At 43.6% G+C, this 21,613-nt stretch overlaps 1 protein-coding gene across 2 annotated transcripts in view; it reads left to right on the top strand.

Moving 5' to 3' along the window:
• Positions 1-715: 715 nt before the first annotated feature.
• Positions 716-21,613, top strand: part of LOC141140313 (interleukin-20 receptor subunit alpha-like) — a 150,179-nt gene continuing 129,281 nt past the window's right edge. For both annotated transcript variants that reach the window (XM_073627353.1, XM_073627352.1), the window contains exon 1: positions 716-1,024. In XM_073627353.1, the coding sequence (XP_073483454.1) occupies positions 976-1,024 (49 nt within the window). In that variant the 5' untranslated portion in view covers positions 716-975. The remainder of the gene's footprint in view (positions 1,025-21,613) is intronic.

Here is a 21,613-nt window from a genome sequence, read left to right as displayed (position 1 = left end):
AAGAAGCTGAGGGTAAAGGTGATGGACTGGCTAAGCATGTCTCCAGACCTAAACCCTATTAAGCATCTGTGGGGTATACCCAAACGTAAGGTGGAGGAGCGCAAGGTCTCTAACATCCACCAGGTCTGTAATGTCAACATGGAGGAGTGGAAAAGGACTCCAGTGGCAACCTGTGTTCTGGTGAACTCCATGCCTAAGAGGGTTGAGGCAGTGCTGGAAAATAATCTTGACACTTTGGGCCCAATTTGGACATTTTCACTTAGGGGCGTAATCACTTTTGTTGCCAGCAGTTTAGACATTAATGGCTGTGTGTTGAGTTATTTTGAGGGGACAGCAAATTTACACTGTTATACAAGCTGTACACTCACTACTTTACATTGTAGCAAAGTGTCATTTCTTCAGTGTTGTCACATGAAAAGGTATAATAAAATATTTGCAAAAATGTGAGGGGTGTACTCACTTTTGTGAGATACTGTATGTCAGCTGAGTATTTAGGTGTTTGAATGGAGTTCAGCTTCACATTACCTCTGAGCACACATTTATCAGTTTGACTAAACGGTGCACAGTTCATTCAAAGAACAAACTTTAGAATAATGGAGGTATTAAAAACTATGAAATTCTTCATAGTACTGTATATGTGTGCTTTCTCATAGGTAACCAGAGTCCTCATTCCTGATTTTCACAATCAGACCTCCTCCTCCTCCTTTTACTGTATGCCTCCTCCTCCTCCACTCTCGTACTGCATTTGTATTACAGGTGTTACCAAAGAGTAAAAGTAACAAGGGTGAGGCATATGACCCAAGGAAATGCTGCTACGACAACTAACGTGTTACCAGTCCAGATAATGATATCGTCAGGGAATGACTGTCCTCTTCATTCTGTACAAGCTCCACGCAAAACTCACCTAATGCTTTCTATACAAGAGTCACATACAAGCTGTGATGTCAGCTAATAGCAATAGCAGCCTTTTATATAATGTTGCTACCTCTGTTATTACTTTTGACTCTACCAACGTCTCTTACAGGTAAGCTCTAAATGAATAATTTAAAGGTTTGAGGGACTTGAATTTTACATAAAGTCTGCTAATAATGTAATAATAACATGCATGTAAAAATCTTTTCTAAATGTTTGCAATCTTTAGTTCACACCCTTGTGATCCTACAGTCATGCCATAGTTACTGGCAAGTGAGTCACTTGCTGACATAAATATCTCTTAGGTAATTCAGTGTCAAGATCTTTACCAGTTCTTCCTGGTCTGCACACATGCTGCAGGCATTAAAAAACCCAAATGACGATCTTATATTCTCCTGATTCTTCATTCTGTGGAATAGATAAATAAATAGATGGGGAGCTTAGCTAGAAGCATGTGACACCTTATGAACATTCTTGTGCGGAATTACGGATTCACTAATTAGGTCACAAATCTTGCCATTGGAATCTTTGAAAGAAGCTAGCAAGCCTATCAATATTTTAATGCCTTTCTAAAACTCCAACATCACAAAAACTCCAACATCACATTGGCTACATATGTTGTATGTGAATTGAAACAGGGACCCTATATGTTATAATGATAACAATATTATTTAGCTAAGGACCATTAAATGTTTGTGACATGGTATTAAGTGCTAATGCATTCTTCATTGATCTGTAAACTTTAAGCAATTTTCTACTGGGGCAATTGTTTAATTTTTTGTGCAAGTGGTAAATTCTGCATTTTTCACTGGAAATTACTTTAAACTCCCAAAGAATTATATATTCTGTGAATAAAAGAAACCCTGGAATCAATTTCTTATATTGCACAAATTTTACATAGCCTAAAGTTACAGTAAATTAATTTTAGTACAAAAAAACACATATGAAACCATTTTTTTGATACATTTTAAAAGATGGGGTTGAATTGGGTAAATAGATTTCAAACATGTCGAGCCTTAAAATTGTGCATACCCTGGAAATCGCAAAAACTATGTTGCAATGGTTTCTATAGGCAACGCTTTTTTTTTTTTTAAAAAACACATTTTTGAGTTGACCCTGAATTATGACCCTAGAACTATTGCTTTCACTCCTATGTTCAGGACAAAACCCCACATGTGTAGTGCAATTTATGATTAGATACACGTGCACTCCATGCACTGCTTGTTTGCACTGGGGTGTGTATGGGGGTTAGGGTGCTTTTAATTTTTTAATTACTTTTTGAATTTGATTAAAAAAAAGTTTTTTCTTTATTTTACTTAATTGCTATCAAAAGGGGGCTAAAAAGCCTCCTATGCGATCACTTGGGCAGGTGAAAGGTCCTCTTTATGGGGGACATCAGTGATCTATTAGACCCCAAATCTCTCACCTGCCATGCTTGATTAGCTGCTACCTCAGCTACAGTAACCAGGAAATGACAGCTCTGAACCTGTAAATGACAAAAAAAAACCTGCTTTTGGATTTATTGGTCGCAGAGGGGCTTGAGAAACAGATCTTCCCCTATCTTCTCCTACTTTGAAATTTTAAGCAGTGTAAGGTGGTCTTGGACTCCCTGAAGGAACAGGAGAATCTGAAACCAGGTGCAGGTTGCACTTCCAGAGCCCCGTAAAAGTGACTTACAGTTGCCCTGAAAGTTTACCTGAAAGTTGATCACCGGCTGTAAAGAGACAACAGCCATGAGCTCGTTTTAACCGCTTGAATACCACATGCAAAGGCAAAAAGACAATATGATGGAGAGTATAAGGCATGTGACATGTATCAACAAGACACATCTGGAAAAAGTCACATGATAGCATGATGTGTACTAGATGTCAGTATTGGGTAGTATTTTCATCTGTTTTTAACTGCATATATTGTGTTTTATCTATAGTGCCATTAATAATCCACACAGCTTCTTACGGCATGTCATTTTTACATCTGTTCACATTAAATGGGATGACATAAACTTTCCTGGGATAAAAATATTAGTGAAAAATGAAACACTTCTGGGTTATAACCATCCAAGTGCAATCCAGTTGTATGTCCAGCCATTTTTTTTTTTCTTTTGGATGGAGACGTTTATACTGCTATACAGGGCTCCGGTAGAGAGATGTAACTTCACTTCCTGTTCTGCTAACGATGTTTTACCAGACAGGAAGTGTGGGGAACTCTCCAACAGCAACACAGACAAATATAACAATGATTTTCTTTACTAGGTTAGGAGAGCTATAGAAACCCTGTCAGATTTTTATTTCCGTCTGTGAACCCTATTATGCTTTTCCCTCATTTCCTGACAGGAGTTTCAATCCTTTACTACTCTGGCCAAAGTTAGAGAAACTTTTTTGGATGACATCCTCTTTAGTTTCCCATGTTCCTAAAGCCTAGTAGACACAGGCCGAATGTCGGGCGGCATTGGCCAGTTCAATAGAACCTGGCCAACATTCGGCCTGTGTGTACTGCAGCCTATCAGACAGAAACTGGCTTCTGTCGGTGGGGCATGACCGAAAAGGGTCTGCCGATTGGCTCCCGAATGGAGTGTTTTTCAGGGGAGGGCGTCCCCCTGTCAGAGCACAATAGCACGGCAGGGAAGATCGCTGTACTAACATCACATGGTCAGTACAGCAGCTCATGTCAGTTTTTACATTCAGATCTGCTGGGTTGAACAAAAACTACTAGTGTGTACTAGGCCTTAGTCACAAGCTTATTAAAGAGTAAAATACTTCTGAGAGAAAAACACCTGACAATGCCACAAAGACCACAATATCGAAAACAATAGAAACATGTACATGGCTGGAGTCACTGGGTTTATTTATATAGCTTTGCAGCATATACCCCCCCCCCCCAAAACAATACCTACTGTGACTTCTACAGTTGCCAATTGCTTAAGCTCTTGAGGTGAGTGGTATTCTTGAATGTATTTCCTTAACCACTGAGTAGTAATTGTTTGAGTTATAGCAAGGTATACATAAAAGCCCAAATTCATTAAATGCATCTAAAAAAAACACAGCAACATGCATCCCCATTAGTTTAACAGTTTTCAAAATTGTTACAGAAAAACATTCTAAAAATGTTAGCCTCAAAAAAATAGTATATCCTCAATTAATAACTTGTTGCAAAGCCGCACAGGGCATAAAACACGATTATAGCAATGTAAAGTCATAACATAAAATGTGTTCTAGACTGGCAACAGGGATTTGGACATACAAGATTTTCTGCACATCCTTGTCTAATCTTATATACAAGAAGTTCTGTATAGTTGCACGGTTGATTGGCAGATATTAAACAATGAAGTTGATTTACTAAATATTTCACTTTCAAAGTGAAATATTGCTTTGTAGAGTCAATATTCACTTATCTTAATGAATGAAATAAAACAAAGTTAAAATTCACTATGCGAAAAAGACCCAATAATGTGCATTGAAATTAAATAATAAAAAATAGATTTGCACATATTTTGATGATTGAAGTCAGAACAACGTCACCGTATTCACTAAGGTAAGAGAATTTTTTCTTAGCAAAGTACGTTTTGACTTAGCATAGTGAATGGACTGAAATTTTACTAACTTCAATCATCCATTCCTGTGCAGACAAGTTTTTTTTTTAATTTCAGTAAACATAATTGGGTATTATTTGCAAAGTGAGTTTTAATTTTGTTGCACCTCATTCACTGAGATGAAATGAAAATCTACTGGAAACAAAAAATTCTCTACTCCCTTCGTAAATCAGGGTCAATGTGTGATTTACATATCCATGTGCAATAGATAAACCAGATGCCATTATAGCTCATGAACATTCAACTCATTATTCATTGAAAATTAGGTCTGGGCTTTGATCTATATAATATGCTGAGGTATAAGGTTTATGCTGACATTATAGTAAATAAATTTGTATCATAGATGTCATAAGTGAGATTATCCCACACAGACATAGCATATTGTACATCGTCTCATTCATCTATATATGCTTCAGTATGCTGGCTGCAATGTTGCATCTGATCAAACCAATACATTTATTATATAGTTCCAACCTGTGTCAACCTGTGGATGCAGTTGCAATAAAAAAAAAAAATCACAATGGACAGTACTTACATTTAATGACAAGTGTCCCTTGTGTTCTCCCTAACCTCCATACCCCAGAAATCTTCTAGTGCTGTGGCAGCTAATACAGCCACCAGACCTGTCAAAGGGATTTGTCAAGAGTGCCAACTATGCCCAACCTTTCTGCCCCCACCTCCATTCATAGAATCTGTACTATCCCTTCCATCAAGTGCTCTGTGAATGGAGGATGGGCAGATTAATGAAAGCTCTGCCTGCTCCAGCATTTTTACTTGTAGCTTACCCCCGTAGGGGCTGCTGAGTGATGTGGCCCACCTGTCACCTTGCCCAGCCCCACATCTCCGACTGCACACTCCCAGTCCGCTCCAGCATGCCTCTCCCAGCTCTTCCGACTGTGTCTGACACTCACCGACACCACCTGATGGATCCCTCCTGGAGACTTGCCCAGCAGTATTCCCCGCTGTCCTCTGATGCTCCTGTTCAGGACACCCCTTGGGTTGTGTGGGGTTCCTGTTCAGCTCTGAGCCCCTGGCCCAAGGTCAACCCCCCCCCCCCCAGAGTAGGGGGCTTCCTCCATGGCCCTGGCAACCTAATACTCCATCTCCAGTTCTTCCACCTGAACAACTCCTCCCCAGCTGGGCTGGCTCTAGGTATTTAAGGAGGCCTGACCCCTGCCAATCCAGGTTGGGGATTGGTCAGGGCTCCTTAGAACACCCCAGATAGCTCCACCTTTCTTCCCCACCTTCCTTCTAGAAGCAGAAGGGAGGTAACCAAAAGATTAAACTAGCTGTGAGTCACCAACCTATTCTAAGCCACTCCCAGCCCACAGATAAAAACAAACAGGCCTAGCTTTTGGCTAGGCCTGCTTAAATTTACCTGCACTACAAAAAACTTACTCTAGCACCTACACTAGGTAGAGGGTGCTACACATTGATACAACAAACACAAGAGGGCACCACCATCTAGGTGCAGAGATTTATTAAGGAATAAAAGACAATTAAATTCCGCTTGCTAGGTAAAAGTAGATCAATGCATGTCGTAAACCCATATAGACCTCCATAGGACCACCATGAGGCTGCAGAGCTCGGCAGGCAAGCGGCTGCCTGAAGCGCAGCTAGCACATGGTTAGGTCTAACCCTGGTTTCAGCCAGGCCTTAGCAAAGTTCCTTAATACAGGTAGGGACCGTGGGCCCCTATAGCTTAGCAAGAGACAGTTCTGGCGCCAGCTGCCCTCTTTGGTGGACTACTGATCACCATCAATCCTTTGCAGATCCTGACAGCCCTCTCGACTGCAGTGGCCCGACTTCACTGCCAGTAACATCACAGTCTCTCCTGCTGGCTCTACATCCATCTCCGACTGCACACTCCCAGTCCGCTCCGGCATGCCTCTCCCAGCTCTTCCGACTGTGTCTGTCACTCACCGACACCTGATGGATCCCTCCTGGAGACTTGCCCAGCAGTATTCCCCACTGTCCTCTGATGCTCCTGTTCAGGACACCCCTTGGGTTGTGTGGGGTTCCTGTTCAGCTCCAAGCCCCTGGCCCAAGGTCAACCTCCCCAGAGTAGGGGGCTTCCCCCAAGGCCCTGGCAGCCTACTCCATCTCCAGTTCTTCCACCTGAACAACTCCTCCCCAGCTGGGTTGGCTCCAGGTATTTAAGGAGGCCTGCTCCCTGCCAATCCAGGTTGGGGATTGGTCAGGGCTCCTTAGAACACCCCAGACAGCTGCACCTTTCTTCCCCACCTTCCTTCTAGAAGCAGAAGGGAGGTAACCGAAAGATGAAATTAGCTGTGAGTCACCAACCTACTCTAAGCCACTCCTAGCCCACAGATAAAAACAAACAGGCCTAGCTTTTGGCTAGGCCTGCTTAAATTTACCTGCACTACAAAAAACCTACTCTAGCACCTACACTAGATAGAGGGTGCTACACATTGATAAAACAAACACAAGAGGGAAACACCATCTAGGTGCAGAGATTTATTAAGGAATAAAAGACAATTAAATTGCACTCGCTAGGTAAAAGTAGGTCAATGCTTATCGTAAACCCATATAGACCTCCATGAGGCTGCAGAGCTCGGCAAGGCAAGCGGCTGCCTGAAGCAGAGTTCATCTGGGAAGCTGATAGTGGAAGTACAGCTGTCAGGCTTCAGGCTGGGACATAGGCAGCAGCAGCTTGCGAGTGTAGCAAGATGGCTGTGGGTCTGGGAGCTCTGCAGCCTCATTGTGATCCCAAGGTGATCCTATAGAATTCTATATGGGATTATGACAAGCCTTGGTCTAATTTTACGTAATGAATGCATTTTTATTGTTCTTTATTCTTTTTAATACATCTCTACACCTAGATGGAGATGCCCTCTTGTATTTGTTTTATATATCTGCATTTGGATCCCAAGACCTAATCTAAGAGAAGAGAAGATTTCAACAAAGAGAGCAGCTGCCAACATAAGAAAAACAATTTAATGCAAGTACTGTTGCTTGTGCTGTTTTTTATAACTTAGGTTTTAGCTGTGTGTTTTTTTAGATGCGTTTAATAAATTTGGCATTTTATATATAGATATATAGCTTGCTCTTTCTTAGGGTGCTATGCACCTTAGGAAATGACCACTCCTTTAGGGGCACGGCTTACCTCGGGTGATTAACCACTTGCTTACTAGGCACTTAAACTCCCCTCCTATCCAGACCAATTTTCAGCTTTCAGTGCTCTCACACTTTGAACGACAATTACTCAGTCATGCAACACTGTACTCAAATGATTTTTTTGTCCTTTTTTTCATACAAATAGAGCTTTATTTTGGTGGTATTTGATCACCTCTGGGTTTTTTATTTTTTGCGCTATAAATGAAAAAAGACCGAAAATTTTGAAAAAAAACGCATTTTTCCTAATTTCTGTGATAAAATTTTGCAAATTCGTAATTTTTCTTCATAAATTTTGGCCACAATTTATACTTCTACATATCTTTGGTAAAAATAACCAAAAATTTGTGGAAATTATTTGGTCTGTGTGAAAGTTTTAGAGTCTACAAACTATGGTGCAAATCATAAAAAAATTATCACATCTGATGTACTGAGGCCTATCTCATTTCCTGAGACCCTAACAAGCCAGGAAAGTACAAATGCCCCCCAAATAACCCCTTTTTGGAAAGTAGACATTTCAATGTATTTAGTTAGAGGCCTGGTGAGTTATTTGAAGTTGTATTTTTTTCCCACAATTCTTTGCAAAATTAAGATTTTTTTTTCCCCCCACAAAATTGTCATTGTAATAGCTTATTTCTCTCACATGGTATGTTTATACCACAAATGACACCCCAAAATATATTCTGCTACTCCTCCTGAGTATTACGATACCACATGTGTGTGACTTTTTCACTGCCTGGCCACATACAGAGGCCCAACATGCATGGAGCACCATCAGGTGTTCTAGGAGCATAAATTACACATCACATTTCTCAACCACCTATTACACTTTTGAAGGCCCTGGAGCACCAGGACCATGGAAACACCCACAAAATGACCCAATTTTGGAAAGCTAACACCCCAACATATAATCTATGAGGCATAATGAGTCTTTTGAATGTTTTTTTTTTTTCCAGAAGTTTTTGGAAAATGTGGAAAAAAATGAAAACGCATTTTTTTTTTACACAAAGTTGTCCGTTTATAAGATATTTCCAACACATAGCATTTAGATAGCAAAAATTACACCCCAAAATACATTCTGCTACTCCTCCTGAGTATTACGATACCACATGTGTGGGACTTTTTCACTGCCTGGCCACATACAGAAGCCCAACATGCATGGAGCACCATCAGGTGTTCTAGGAGCATAAATTACACATCACATTTCTCATCCACCTATTACACTTTTGAAGGCCCTGGAGCACCAGGACAATGGAAACACCCACAAAATGACCCCATTTTGGAAAGCTAACACCCCAACGTATAATCTATGAGGCATAATGAGTCTTTTGAATGGTTTATTTTTTTCCAGAAGTTTTTGGAAAATGTCCATTTATAAGATATTTCCAACACATAGCATTTAGATAGCAAAAATGACACCCCAAAATACATTATGCTACTCCTCCTGAGTATGGCGATACCACATGTGTGAGACTTCTACACAGCCTGGCCACATACAGAGATCCAACATGCAAGGAACACCGTCAGGTGTTCCAGGGACACATAGCATGCACATACCAAGAATTACACCCCAAAATACATTATGCTGAGCAAAGCGTAAACAAAAAAGATTACCTGTGGTTGTAGTAGCGCAGTTGTACACAGGAGGATAGCACTAGTCCAGGCAGCAGGCAGGGACTTGGTCAGCAGCGGCGAACACAATTGTCCAGGCAGCAGGCAGGGTTACTGTCCATATAAAGTCCAGGGTCAGTGCAGGCAGAGATATTGTCCGCAGTGCCAAAAATATTGGTTCTGGTAGTAGGCAGGTCCATGTGGTGTGGTCAGTGTGACAGGCAGAGGCATGACGGCAGTAAGTCCTACAGGCAGAAGTAGGGCCTCGTTCAGGACAGAATGGGGACAGGGGTAGAGGCTTCTCCCACCCAAATCTCTTTGAAGCCTCTGAGTCTCCAGACCCTAATCTAGGATTGAGAAAACAAAAAAAATAGTTTTCTTCATCCAGAAAAACAATTCTGGAGCCCCTCACATATGTGAGACCCCTGTGTTGAATCACACTAGTCCAGTATCAGGGTACAAGATCAGTCCAAGAGGCAGGCAAATATCATGGTCAAACAGTCCAAGGTCAGTTCCAAATCAGGCAGATGTATGTACAGAATCGTTAGGCAGAAGCATGGTCGAATAACAGTCCAGGGTCAGTTCCAGATCAGGCAGAGGTATGTGCAGAATCGTTAGGCAGAAGCATGGTCGAATAACAGTCCAGGGTCAGTTCCAGATCAGGCAGAGGTATGTACAGAATCATTAGGCAGAAGCGTGGTCAAATAACAAGCCAGGGTCAGTTACAGGGGAGGCAGTGGCATAAGGGGTGTGAGGGTAAATTGCAGGAAAGGAGGCTTACGTTTACCATACTTCACTAATAATTTAGTGAAGTATGGTAACGACGAAAACATTCACCTACGTAGAGGCTTGGTTCAGAAAGACATTGTGCACAATAATAAGATGTGTCTCTTCTGAATCCTGCTCTGGTACACACCTTTTTTTGCCATCGTTGGCCTGTTGGTTTGGGAGGGATCTTATCGGGAAAGTGGCGTTCGGAGAGTCGACTTAGAACATCTGATCGGATATTTTCTGGGGGGCCGTTCGGGAATGTAAGGGCAGTGAAAACTTCCCCCTGGTAGCCAAGGAAGCGTTTGGGGTTTTGGGTGGAGTTACGATAAATGACATATGAATTGTAGATGGCCAAATGAAAAAAATAAATTGCGACTTTCTTATACCAATGGTATGTCCGTCTTGTAGCAAGGTACGGTTCCAGCATCTGGTCATTCAAGTCGACTCCCCCCATAAACAAATTATAATCAAAGATGCATTTGGGTTTCTGTATGGGGCCATTTCTTCTGGGGATTTCCATGAAGGTATCATCGTGGATTGAAGACAACATGTACACATCTCTTTTGTCTCTCCACTTCACTGCCAAAATCTCGTTGTTTCGTAGACTCGCCGTTTCTCCTTTTCTCAATTTTTTATTGACTAGACTTTGAGGAAAGAGCTTCCGGTTCTTTTTGATGGTACCACATGCAGGCGTCTTCTTCCGATGAAGGTTGTGGAACAGGGGCAGAGATGTGTAGAAGTTATTTACGTACAGGTGGTAGCCTTTCTCCAGTACGGGGGTATGTGAGGTCCCAAACAATTTTCCTGCTTGATCCCAAGTAGTCTGGGCAATTAGGGGGTTGCAGCTGGGTGTCCTTCCCTTCATACACTTTGAAGGCATACAAGTAACCTGTGACTCGGTCACATAATTTGTATACCTTCACCCCATAGCGGGCCCTTTTACTGGGAATATATTGCTTTATTTTAAGCCTGCCACTAAACTTAACAAGGGACTCATCCACACATATGTTTTTGTCCGGGGTAAACAGCAGGGGGAATAGTGCAGAAAAATAATTTAAAAGTGGACGAATTTTGAAAAGTCTATCATAGTTTGGGTCATTTCGGGGAGGGCACTGGGTATTGTCGTTGAAATGAAGAAACCTCAATATCATGAGGTATCTGTTTCTGGGCATTACCTTGGAGTATACTGGCATGTGTTGGAGGGGGTGGGTTGACCAATAGGACAGCAAAGTGTTTTTTTTTTTGTGAGTCCCATGTTAAATGTGAGCCCTAAAAAAAACCTTCAACTCCTCCACCGTTAGGTCTCTCCATTCGTAGGGACGGGCATAGTAGGATGTTGGATTACTCAAAATGAATTGCTGTGCATAAAGGTTGCACTGGGTCACAATACTTGACAGCATGTCCTCTGTAAAAAATAAATTTAAAAAAATCTATTGGGGAAAAATTCTCCGTGTTCACCTGGACTCCTGGCTGGGCAGCGAAAGGGGGAATGTTGGCTTCTCCTGAATTAGGAGGAAGCCACAAGGGGTTCTGCAGGGCATAGGGAAGGCTGGCATGGGTCCTTGGCCTTTCTTGCCGAGGTACTGTGGTGCTGGTGGATGGCACTGCCGTGCTGGTGGATGGGACTGCAGTAATGGTGGATGGGACTGCCGTGCTGGTGGATGGGACTGCGGTGCTGGTAGATGCCACTGCCTCCCCACAAGAACGCCTTCGTTTGGCGGGCCGAATCTCTTCCTCCTCTGAGTCACTCAGTGTTCCACTACTGAGGACTGACTCATAATTTATGTCCGACTCAGAATCGGAGTCGGAAAGGGAATCCGAAAAAGAGAGCTCCCTGTTGCTCTCGTCGGCCTGGGACAGTATTTGGTACGCCTCCTCCGCGGAAAAGCTTCTTTTGGCCATGGTTGCTAAGCCTGCACTGATGGGCACTGATGAGGTGGCACTGATGAGCACAGATGGGCACTGAGGTGGCACAGAGGGGCACTGATGAGGTGGAACAGATGTGCACTGATGAGGTGGCACAGGTGGGCACTGATGAGGCGGCACAGGTGGGCACTGATGAGGTGGAACAGATGTGCACTGATGAGGTGGAACAGATGTGCACTGATGAGGTGGAACAGATGTGCACTAATGAGGTGGAACAGATGTGCACTGATGAGGTGGCACAGGTGGGCACTGATGAGGCGGCACAGATGGGCACTGATGAGGCGGAACAGATGTGCACTGAGATTGCACAGATGTGCACTGATGAGGTGGCACAGCTGGGCACTGATGGGACGGCACAGTTGGGGCGGCACAGATGGGGTGGCACAGATGGAGCGGCACAGATGGGGCGGCACAGATGGAGCATCACAGATGGGCACTGATGAGGCGGCACAGATGTGCACTGATTGCACAGATGTGCACTGAGGCAGCACAGATGGGCACTGATTGGCACAGGTGGGCACTGATGAGGTGGCACAGGTGGGCACTGATGAGGTGGCACAGGTGGGCACTGATTGTGCAGATGTGCAGCTGGACACTGATCACCGCTGGGCAGACAGGTGGGCACCGATTGGCACAGGTGGGCACCGATTGGCACTGTACTGATGGTGCACTGTACTGATGGGGCACTGTAATGATGGGCACTGTAATGATGGGCACTGTGGGCACAGTAAAACGCACAGGTACACTCACAGATCGCTGACAGATCTCTCTCTCCTCACACACTGTCTCTGTGTGAGGAGAGAGAACCGGCAATGAGAGATGATCTCAATTGTTTACATTTCAGATCATCTCTCATTGGAGGCAGGGATCGCGCTGTAAACGGCCGCTGTGATTGGCCGTTTACAGCGATCTCGCACGGGGAGCGAGGAAAGGGGAGGCCGTCATATGACGGCCTCCCGGGAATTTACATCCGCGCTGAAGCCGTCATTCGGCTACGGCCGGATGTCAGGAGGTTAAAGTGGTTCTAAAGCCTCAAGGTTTTTTACCTTAATTCATTCTCTGCTTTAGGACAAAAAACCTTCTGTGTCACAGACTCACCCCCTCACCCCCCTTATACTTACCTAAACCCTGTCACGATCCAGTGCTGTGCATGAGAGCTGCAGCTCTCCTGGGTTTGTCCCTCCTCCCTGGGCAGATCGATAGCAGCGGGAGCCATTGGCTCTTACTCCTGTCGATCAACTCTAGTGACGAGGGAGCGGGAGAGCAGGGCCAAGTCCCGCTGTCTGTGCCAATGTACGCAGTTGAGGGCCCGTGGGAATTGGTTTCCTGTTGGTGTCACCAGCAAGAGAGGAGGAGCTAAGAGGGGCAGGGGACCAGACTAAAGGGGGATCGGAGTCTCTGTGCAATCTTATTGCACACAGCAGGTAAGTATAGACATGTTTGTTATTTTTTTTTAAATCCTTTAAAACCAATTTAAGCAATTGGGAACTGTAGAAGTCACAAAGGGTGTTTTTTTCTGTTTTTTTACATATCTCTGTGAAAAGTCTCAAAAAGAAGATTTTATTTCAAGATCAAATGCTAATCCTGGCACTGTGAAGCTGAGATTTTCTGCCAGTCACTTCCTCAAAAATAAAGGAATGGTATGCAGGACACCATGAATCAGGGAACTATAATGCTCCCTAAAGTAGGATGGATGATGTATTCATGAGAAAAATATCTGTGCAGTTTATAAAATGGTTTAGGTGTTTAGTATCAGATATATGTGATACTAGTGTGCCTAAAGCTGGCCATTACCATTACAATCTGATTATGCAACCTCTGTTCATCCCAGTCTGAAAGCTATTTAATGCTTCCAGACTGCACAGGCGGTGGTATCAGTGGGGAGCATCGATAGTTTCAAAAAACTATTAGATAAGCACCTGAACGACCACAACATACAGGCATACCCCACTTTTAAGTACACAATGGGGTTTATGTACTAAAGCTGGAAAGTACAAAATCAGGCTCACTGTTGCATAGAAACCAATGAGCTTCTAACCCCAGCTTGTTCAATTAAGCTTTGGTAATAAAACATGGAAGCTCATTGGTTTCTATGCAGAAGTGAGCCTGCCCGGCGGCCGCGATGTCCGCCGGGCACGCGCGATTACCGGTAACACAGCAGGACCGTGGATCTGTGTGTGTAAACACACAGATCCACAGTCCTGTCAGAGGAGAGGAGACCGATGGTGTGTTGCCAGTACAGAGGAACACCGATTGGTCTCCTCCCCTAGTGAGTCCCCGCCCCCTACAGTTAGAATCACTCCCTAGCAACACAGTTAACCCCTCGATCACCACCTAGTGTTAACCCCTTCCCTGCCTGTCACATTTATACAGTAATCAATGCATTTTTATAGCACGGATCGCTGTATAAATGTGAATGATCCCAAATATGTGTCAAAAGTGTCCGATGTGTCCGCCGCAATATCGCAGTCACGATAAAAATCGCAGATCGCCGCCATTACTAGTAAAAAATTTAAAAAAATAAAAATGTTATAAATCTATCCCCTATTTTGTAGACGCTATAACTTTTGCGCAAACCAATCTATATACGCTTATTGCGATTTTTTTTACCAAAAATATGTACAAGAATACATATCGGCCTAAACTGAGAAAAAATTTGTTTTAAAGAAAAAAAAAATTGGATATTTATTATCACAAAAGGTAAAAATTATTGTGTTTTTTTTAAAACTTGTCACTCTTCTTTTGTTTATAGCGCAAAAAATAAAAACCGCAAAGGTGATCAAATACCACTAAAAGAAAGCTATATTTGTGGGGAAAAAATGATAACAATTTCATTTGGGTACAGTGTTGTATGACCGCGCAATTGTCATTCAAAGTGCGACAGCGCTGAAAGCTGAAAAATGGCTTGGGCAGGAAGGGGGCGAAAATGCACTGTATTGAGGTGGTTAACCTTGCTCCTAGCCTGTGTATACATTCCCCCCCCCCTCCCACCCCCTGTTCTCACGGGATGCAGTTATTGTTGTCGTACCTAGCGAATAAGCCTGACATTCCGGTGTTACTTATGGGCGACTTTAATTGCTATTTAGACCCCAGATTGGATAGACACCCCCCTGTGTCCCCCCCAAAGAGGTGCAGGGGCACCGCTCTTAGTCGCCTGCTAGTTGAGGTGGGCTGGACCGATATATGGTGCTTTTTCAATCCGACAAAAAACAGTTCTTATGCCTTTCTAAGACCCCTGGCTCCCTGTCGCGTATAGATCTATGTGTGGGCATCCCTCACATGGTCACTTACACCTCTAAAGTGGATTATTTCCCACGAGGAGCATCTGATCACTTCCCCCTAGCCTTATGGCTGCTTGCCCAGCCCTCCACTTCCTTATCCAGGGCCCCCTGGAAACTTAATGCTTTTTGGCTCATACTATTTACCTCACAGGAATGGATAGCTACCCAGATTGATAACTTTTTCCAGTCTCACTGTCACTATGACAATAATATACAGAAATGGGAGACATTTAAGGCATACCTTAGAGGTGTGTGCATAACAGAAATACAGATAGTTAAGTGGAACTCTTCTGCTCTACTTGAACAGGTGGGTGACCAGGTATGACAACTGGAGTTGTCCTGTGTTATTGACCTGTCAGACTCTGCAAAGGAGGCATGGATGTCGGCTCAGGATTCACTGGACTGCCTGAGACCCTCCGCTGCAGAGCGTAAAAGGTTTTTTACAAAACTAGCATTTTATGAGGGGGAAAAGATGGGTTGCCTACTAGCCAAAATTGCTCGATCCCAGCAACAATCTCCAGCTATCAGGGCCATGCACTCATCTGGAGGACAGATAGTCAACAATCCAGAACAAATGATCTCTATGTTGGCATCCTTCTATACGGACCTTTATGGGTCAGGAGATGTCTATTCAGATGATGACATAGACAAATGTCTTTTGGATATTTCCCTGCCTTCTTTATCTTGTACGGCTAAACAACAGCTAGATGCCCTGTTAAAACTGGATGAATTGCAAACGGCGGCCTGTTCTTTTCCCACTTGCAAAGCCCCTGGGGAGCATGGCCTCTCTATGGGAGTTTATACCCAACATATTGAGCAGATATTGCCTAGGTGGATGGAGGTATTTAGTGCCTCATTTGAAGAGGGTCGTCTTCCTGCTTCAATGGCCAGAGCAATTTTGATATTGTTACTCAAACCTGGGAAGGATCCGGTTGACCGAGGTTCCTATAGACCTATTTCTCTCCTTCAGAGTGATGGAAAGATCCTGGCCAAGGTCTTGGCGCTTCGGGTCAACGGGATCATCTCTTCCATCATACATCCAGACCAGGCTGGCTTTATGCCACAAAAATCTACAGCCACCAATCTTAGGCAGCTTTTTCTTGATATGCAGATACTGGCTGATAACGGGGGTCACAGGGCTCTTTTGTCCCTAGACACTACTAAAGCGTTCGATAGTGTTGGTTAGCACTCTCTGTGAGCGGAACTATCCAAATTTGGCTTTAGGGCCTGATTCATAGCTTGGGTCAAATAACTGTATGAATCCCCACAAGCAACCATTAGAATGTATGATAGAATGTTGCATGCTTTTGCTCTGGCAGGGGAACTAGGCAGGGATGACCACTGTCTCCCCTGCTCTTTGCTTTTGCCATTCGCGGCTCTGGTGCGTGCCTGCCCACTGATCAATGGATTCAAGTTTGGTGACTTGCATGAGAAGATCATGTTATATGCTGATAACATGATGCTTTTCTTGGGAGACACCACCTACCTCTTTGACTGGAGTCATGTCCATAATTTCTGACTTTGGATACTTTTCTGGCCTGACCATAAACTGGTCTAAGTTGGCTTTGATGGTGCTAGATGAGGATCAAGGAGTGGAGATGCCTGATTCTTATACCATTCCAGTATTATCTTCTTTAGATATTTAGGTGTCCAGATATTGCCCAGGCTTGCAGATTTTTGCCAGCTAAATGTTTATCCCTTATTGTCCTGATTTAGGGATAAGATTAATACCTGGAATAATCTTAAATTGTCACTGGCTGGAAAAAACAATCTAATCAAAATCATTCTAATGCCACAGCTATTATATTTCCTCCACATCTCACCTGTAGTGATTCATCTGAAAATATTCAGAGTGGTCAATACCCTTTTTAGACTCTTACTGTGGAAAACTGGCCCCCCAAGGATTAAACTGGAACAACTGTAATACCCTAAAGACGGCAGAGGATTGGCAGTACCCAATCCTTGGCTGTACTATCTTGCAGCCCAAATGCAGCACCTGGTTGGCTCCACGTCCCATAATCCAGTAGGCTAGTTGGCACAGAGCGGAAACTGTTCCGATAGGACTGAAAGTGCAGATGTTTCACAATTCTAATAAACAGATGCCTATTCTTGCGCTAATCCAAAAAATATGGAACAAGGGCAAACAGTTGCAGGGCGTGATGGGATTAATTGAATATAGTCCGATTTGGGGCAACCACTCCTATGTAGAACTGGCTACGCTACAGCAGCGGCCTTTGGTGTGACTCTTATGTCCCATATATTTTGAAATGGCAAGCTAATGTCATTCACCAAACTACAAAACAGGTTTAAGCTACCCGCCACTATGCTTTATTTCTATCTTCAGCTATGCCACGGTGTTTGCGCGCAGGGTGATGCAGGAGAATGGTTTATGTCTTTTACTCCTATCTTCCACATGTTACAGTCTAGCACTAAAACTAAGGGGATCATATCCCAATCTTATCAAATGTTACTAGGGTTGTCCCGATACCACTTTTTTAGGATCGAGTACAAGTACCGATACTTTCTTTCAAGTACTCGCCGATACCGATTACCGATACTTTTTTTTAAAATGTCACGTGACAGTGTTTTTTGTTTTTTTTTTTTTGTTTTTTTTTTTTTAACAGTGCTTGCTTTTTTTTTGGGGGGGGGGGGGGGGGGGGTGAACGGTGTATGTGTGTGTTTTTTTTTTTTTTTTATTTACAACTTTTATTTTTTACAATAATATTTTTTTTATTCTTTATTGTTTTTTTTTTTTGTTTTTTTTTTAATCAGCCCTTTTGGGGGGCTTTGGTGAGATATCAGGGGTCTTAACAGACCTCTGATATCTCCCCCTTGAGACAGAGAAAGAGACAGAGGATAGAGATTCCCCAGTCCCTTTCTCTGCAGCCTCAGCTGCACTGAGAATGAATGGAGAGAAGACAGCAGCTTCTCTCCATTCATAAACTGACACATCGTAATCACAGGAGATTACAATGTTTCAGTTATTGTGAATGGACAGAGTCAGCTGACTCTATCCATACACAAAGGAAGGAGGAGGGGGACTGAGGAACGGAGGGGGAGAACGGAGGGAGACAGATAAGGAGAGAGGAATGGAGGGGACAGATAAGGAGAGCAGAACGGAGGGGGACAGCGGAGAGGCACAGAGGAAAGGAGGGGGCACGGAGGAGGATGCAGTGACAGTCAGCTGTGAGCGATCACCGCTGTATGTCACTAAAGCTGGTGAAAGCCGCTGGGGGAGAAGCTTTTAACTCCCCCACGCGCCGATCACAGCTGTCTTCCAGGTATCGGGGGAAGCATCGGGAGCATTTGCCCGAGTACAAGTACTCTTGGGCAAATGCTCGGGTATCGGTGCCGCTACCGATACTAGTATCGGTATCGGGACAACCCTAAATGTTACTAATGGAACACTTAAGGGCGCACCCCATTAAGGCGATAACCCCTATGGGAGAGAGATCTGGGTCCACTAAAGGAAGGATGATGAGTGGGAGGAAGCCCTTCAATCTATCTCTACTTGTTCATTAAATATACCGTATATACTTAAGTATAAGCCAAGTTTTTCAGCACATTTTTTTGTGCTGAAAGTGCCCCCCTCGGCTTATACTCGAGGTCAAGCACTTTTCTGCAGCAGTCATTTTCCGAAACCGAGTTTGGGACCCCATATCTCGGGGCCACTTGGTGCTAGGAACCCCAAATTGGTGTGCAAACCCAGTGGAACTAGTACCACAAAGCTCGGGTTCCTAGCACCAAGTGGCCCTGAGATACGGGCCCCCAAAGTCGGTTCGAAAATGTCATTCTTTGCTGCAGAAGTGCTTGCCATTTTCTGAACTGAATTTGGGGGCCCCATATCTCGGGGCCGCTTGGTGCTAGGAACCCCAGTTTTGGATATGTTGTAGTGCTAGTTCCACTGGGTTTGCACACCACTTTGGGGTTCCTAGCAACCAAGTGGCCCCAAGATATAGGGCCCCAAATTCGGTTCAGAAAATGTCCATTCTCTGCTGCAGAAAAGTGCCTGACATTTTCTGAACCGATTTTAGGGGCCCTGTATCTCGGGGCCACACATTTTCTGAACCGATTTTAGGGGCCCTGTATCTCGGGGCCACTTGGTGCTAGGAACCCCAGCTTTGGATATATTGTAGTGGCTTTGTACACCAAATTTGGGGTTCCTAGCACTAGGTGGCCCCGAGATACGGGGCCGCAAAGTCGGTCAACTGTGTCCATCTGCAGCAATGTCATTTCGGAAACCTTTGGGTCCAGAGACCCAAATTTTGGCTGCAGCTAGGGGACATCTAGGAACCCTACCGAGTTTGAATTTCGGGGGACCTATGGCTGCAAATGGGCAGAGTGATGCTGCAAATAGGCATTGTTGACCCTCTTTTCCACTTACAGTAGCTGCGCATTTCTCACCCTAGGCTTATACTCGAGTCAATAAGTTTTCCCAGTTTTTTGTGGTAAAATTAGGTGCCTCGGCTTAGATTCAGGTCGACTTATACTCGAGTATATACGGTAGCCAAAAAAGTATCTCAGTTATATATTGTACTTAGAGTACACTACACCCCGAAAAAGCTTCATAGGATGGGCAGACTGGCAGACACCCTGTGTGGTAAATGCAGGCGAACCACTGAGGACCTTATCCATCTCCTCTGGCGATGCCCGAAGCTACATCGCTACTGGAGAACGGTAATTGGAACGCTCAATTGCGTGTTTCAGACAAGTGTACCTTTAGATCCAATTTGCTGTGTATTGGGAGTTCTGGAGGAGTTAATCCCTGGTTAGAATTGCATTCTCCCAGGCGCTATTCCAGGCTAGAAAGCTCATCTTGATGGGATGGAAATTGTCCTCACTGCCCACAGCCACTTCTTGGATAACACACATGGGACATACTCTTATTATGGAGCGATACATTTATCAAAATAGGGGGAGCCAAGGTATGTTTGAAAGGATATGGTCCCCATGGCTTGATATGCCAGGACTATGCCCTAAGGACTTGGTAATGTCTAGAATTCTACAATGCCCTACAGGGTGATTTTGCTATGTTTGATATACTTAGTGTCAAGTGAATTGTACGACCGAGTAGGGGTCTTTTTTTTAAATTATTATTTCGTTATTCATTTTTTCTGGATCAAAATCATAGTACAAATATCGAGGTTTCTTCTCGTCACCACATTACATGATACCAACAATAAAAACCCTTCATAGTGCATTCTCCAATAACCCCCCCCCCCCTTCCCCTCCCTCCCCTCCCCCCCCCCCTCCTCCTACCCCGACACCCTATACGTCTCAAATCTCATTCCTGATCCCTCTTACACTTCCCCAATCTACTCTTTCCACCTGTCTAACTACCTAATTCCTGTTCTATTTTTAATTTTATACTTATTACCTTATACATTATACTCCCATTACTTCAGCAAATCTCATTGAGTACTTGTATTCTGACCATTTCTTCCATTTCTCTTCAAATTCCGCTAAGCCCTCATCATCACTGAACCTAAGATACTCTAAGTTTTGCATATCATTTATTTTATTACGCCATTCCTTCAGTGCTGGCCTTTCCAAATCTTGCCAATGTCTAGGTATTAGGCATTCAGCGGCATTTAAGAGCTGTGGGAGCAATGTTCTCTTATATTGCTTAGATGTCATTCTAATCCCGTGGAATAAGCACCCCCACGGTCCTCTATGTCAGTAATCTCAGTTATTAATTGCCTGATCTCATCCCAATATATTTTAATTTTAGGGCATAGCCACCATATGTGGGCCATAGTCCCAATTTTTTTACACCCACACCAACAAAGCTGTGATGTTTCCCTTTGGCAATTATGTGCCTTGTCGGGGGTGATATACCATCTGGCCAGGCACTTGTAGTTTAACTCTGTCATGTTGCTGTTTACTGACGTAGAGTGAACCCGCTTCAACAGTTCTCGAATCTCTACCCCTTTCACCTGTATTCCCAGTTCTTTTCCTGTTTCTCGATGTATGTCAGTATCTCCGGTCCTTTCGAATCATTCAGTATTTTATAGATCCTAGAGATCACCCTCTTCTTGTTTTTATCTATACACATCTTCTCCAGTGGGAGTAGGTTCTCTACTGATCTTATAGGTTGGGGTAGAGTCTCGAGACAATGTTTCAGTTGGGTATACCGCCAAACATCTATCAGTTCTCTTTTGTTTATTAATTCCTGGAAAGTGCACATTTTATCTTGTACCATTACATCTTTTAGTTGTGTATCCTCCTGTATAATCCAATTACCAAACATTTCCTCCATCCTGGGTGTGAAATATTTTGTGCCTTTCAGTGGCATCAGGGGTGAATTGTATTCCCATTTCTCCCTTTTATATAAGTTATCCCATATTTTTAGTGCATTTTTTTGTGATATTGTGCGTGTCTTTACTAA

Source organism: Aquarana catesbeiana, linkage group LG04, assembly GCF_042186555.1.
Source record: "Aquarana catesbeiana isolate 2022-GZ linkage group LG04, ASM4218655v1, whole genome shotgun sequence".
NCBI classification, from domain to species: Eukaryota; Metazoa; Chordata; class Amphibia; order Anura; family Ranidae; genus Aquarana; species Aquarana catesbeiana.
Note: the sequence above shows the minus strand (reverse complement) of the source record. Positions and strands in the feature narration are given on the sequence as shown.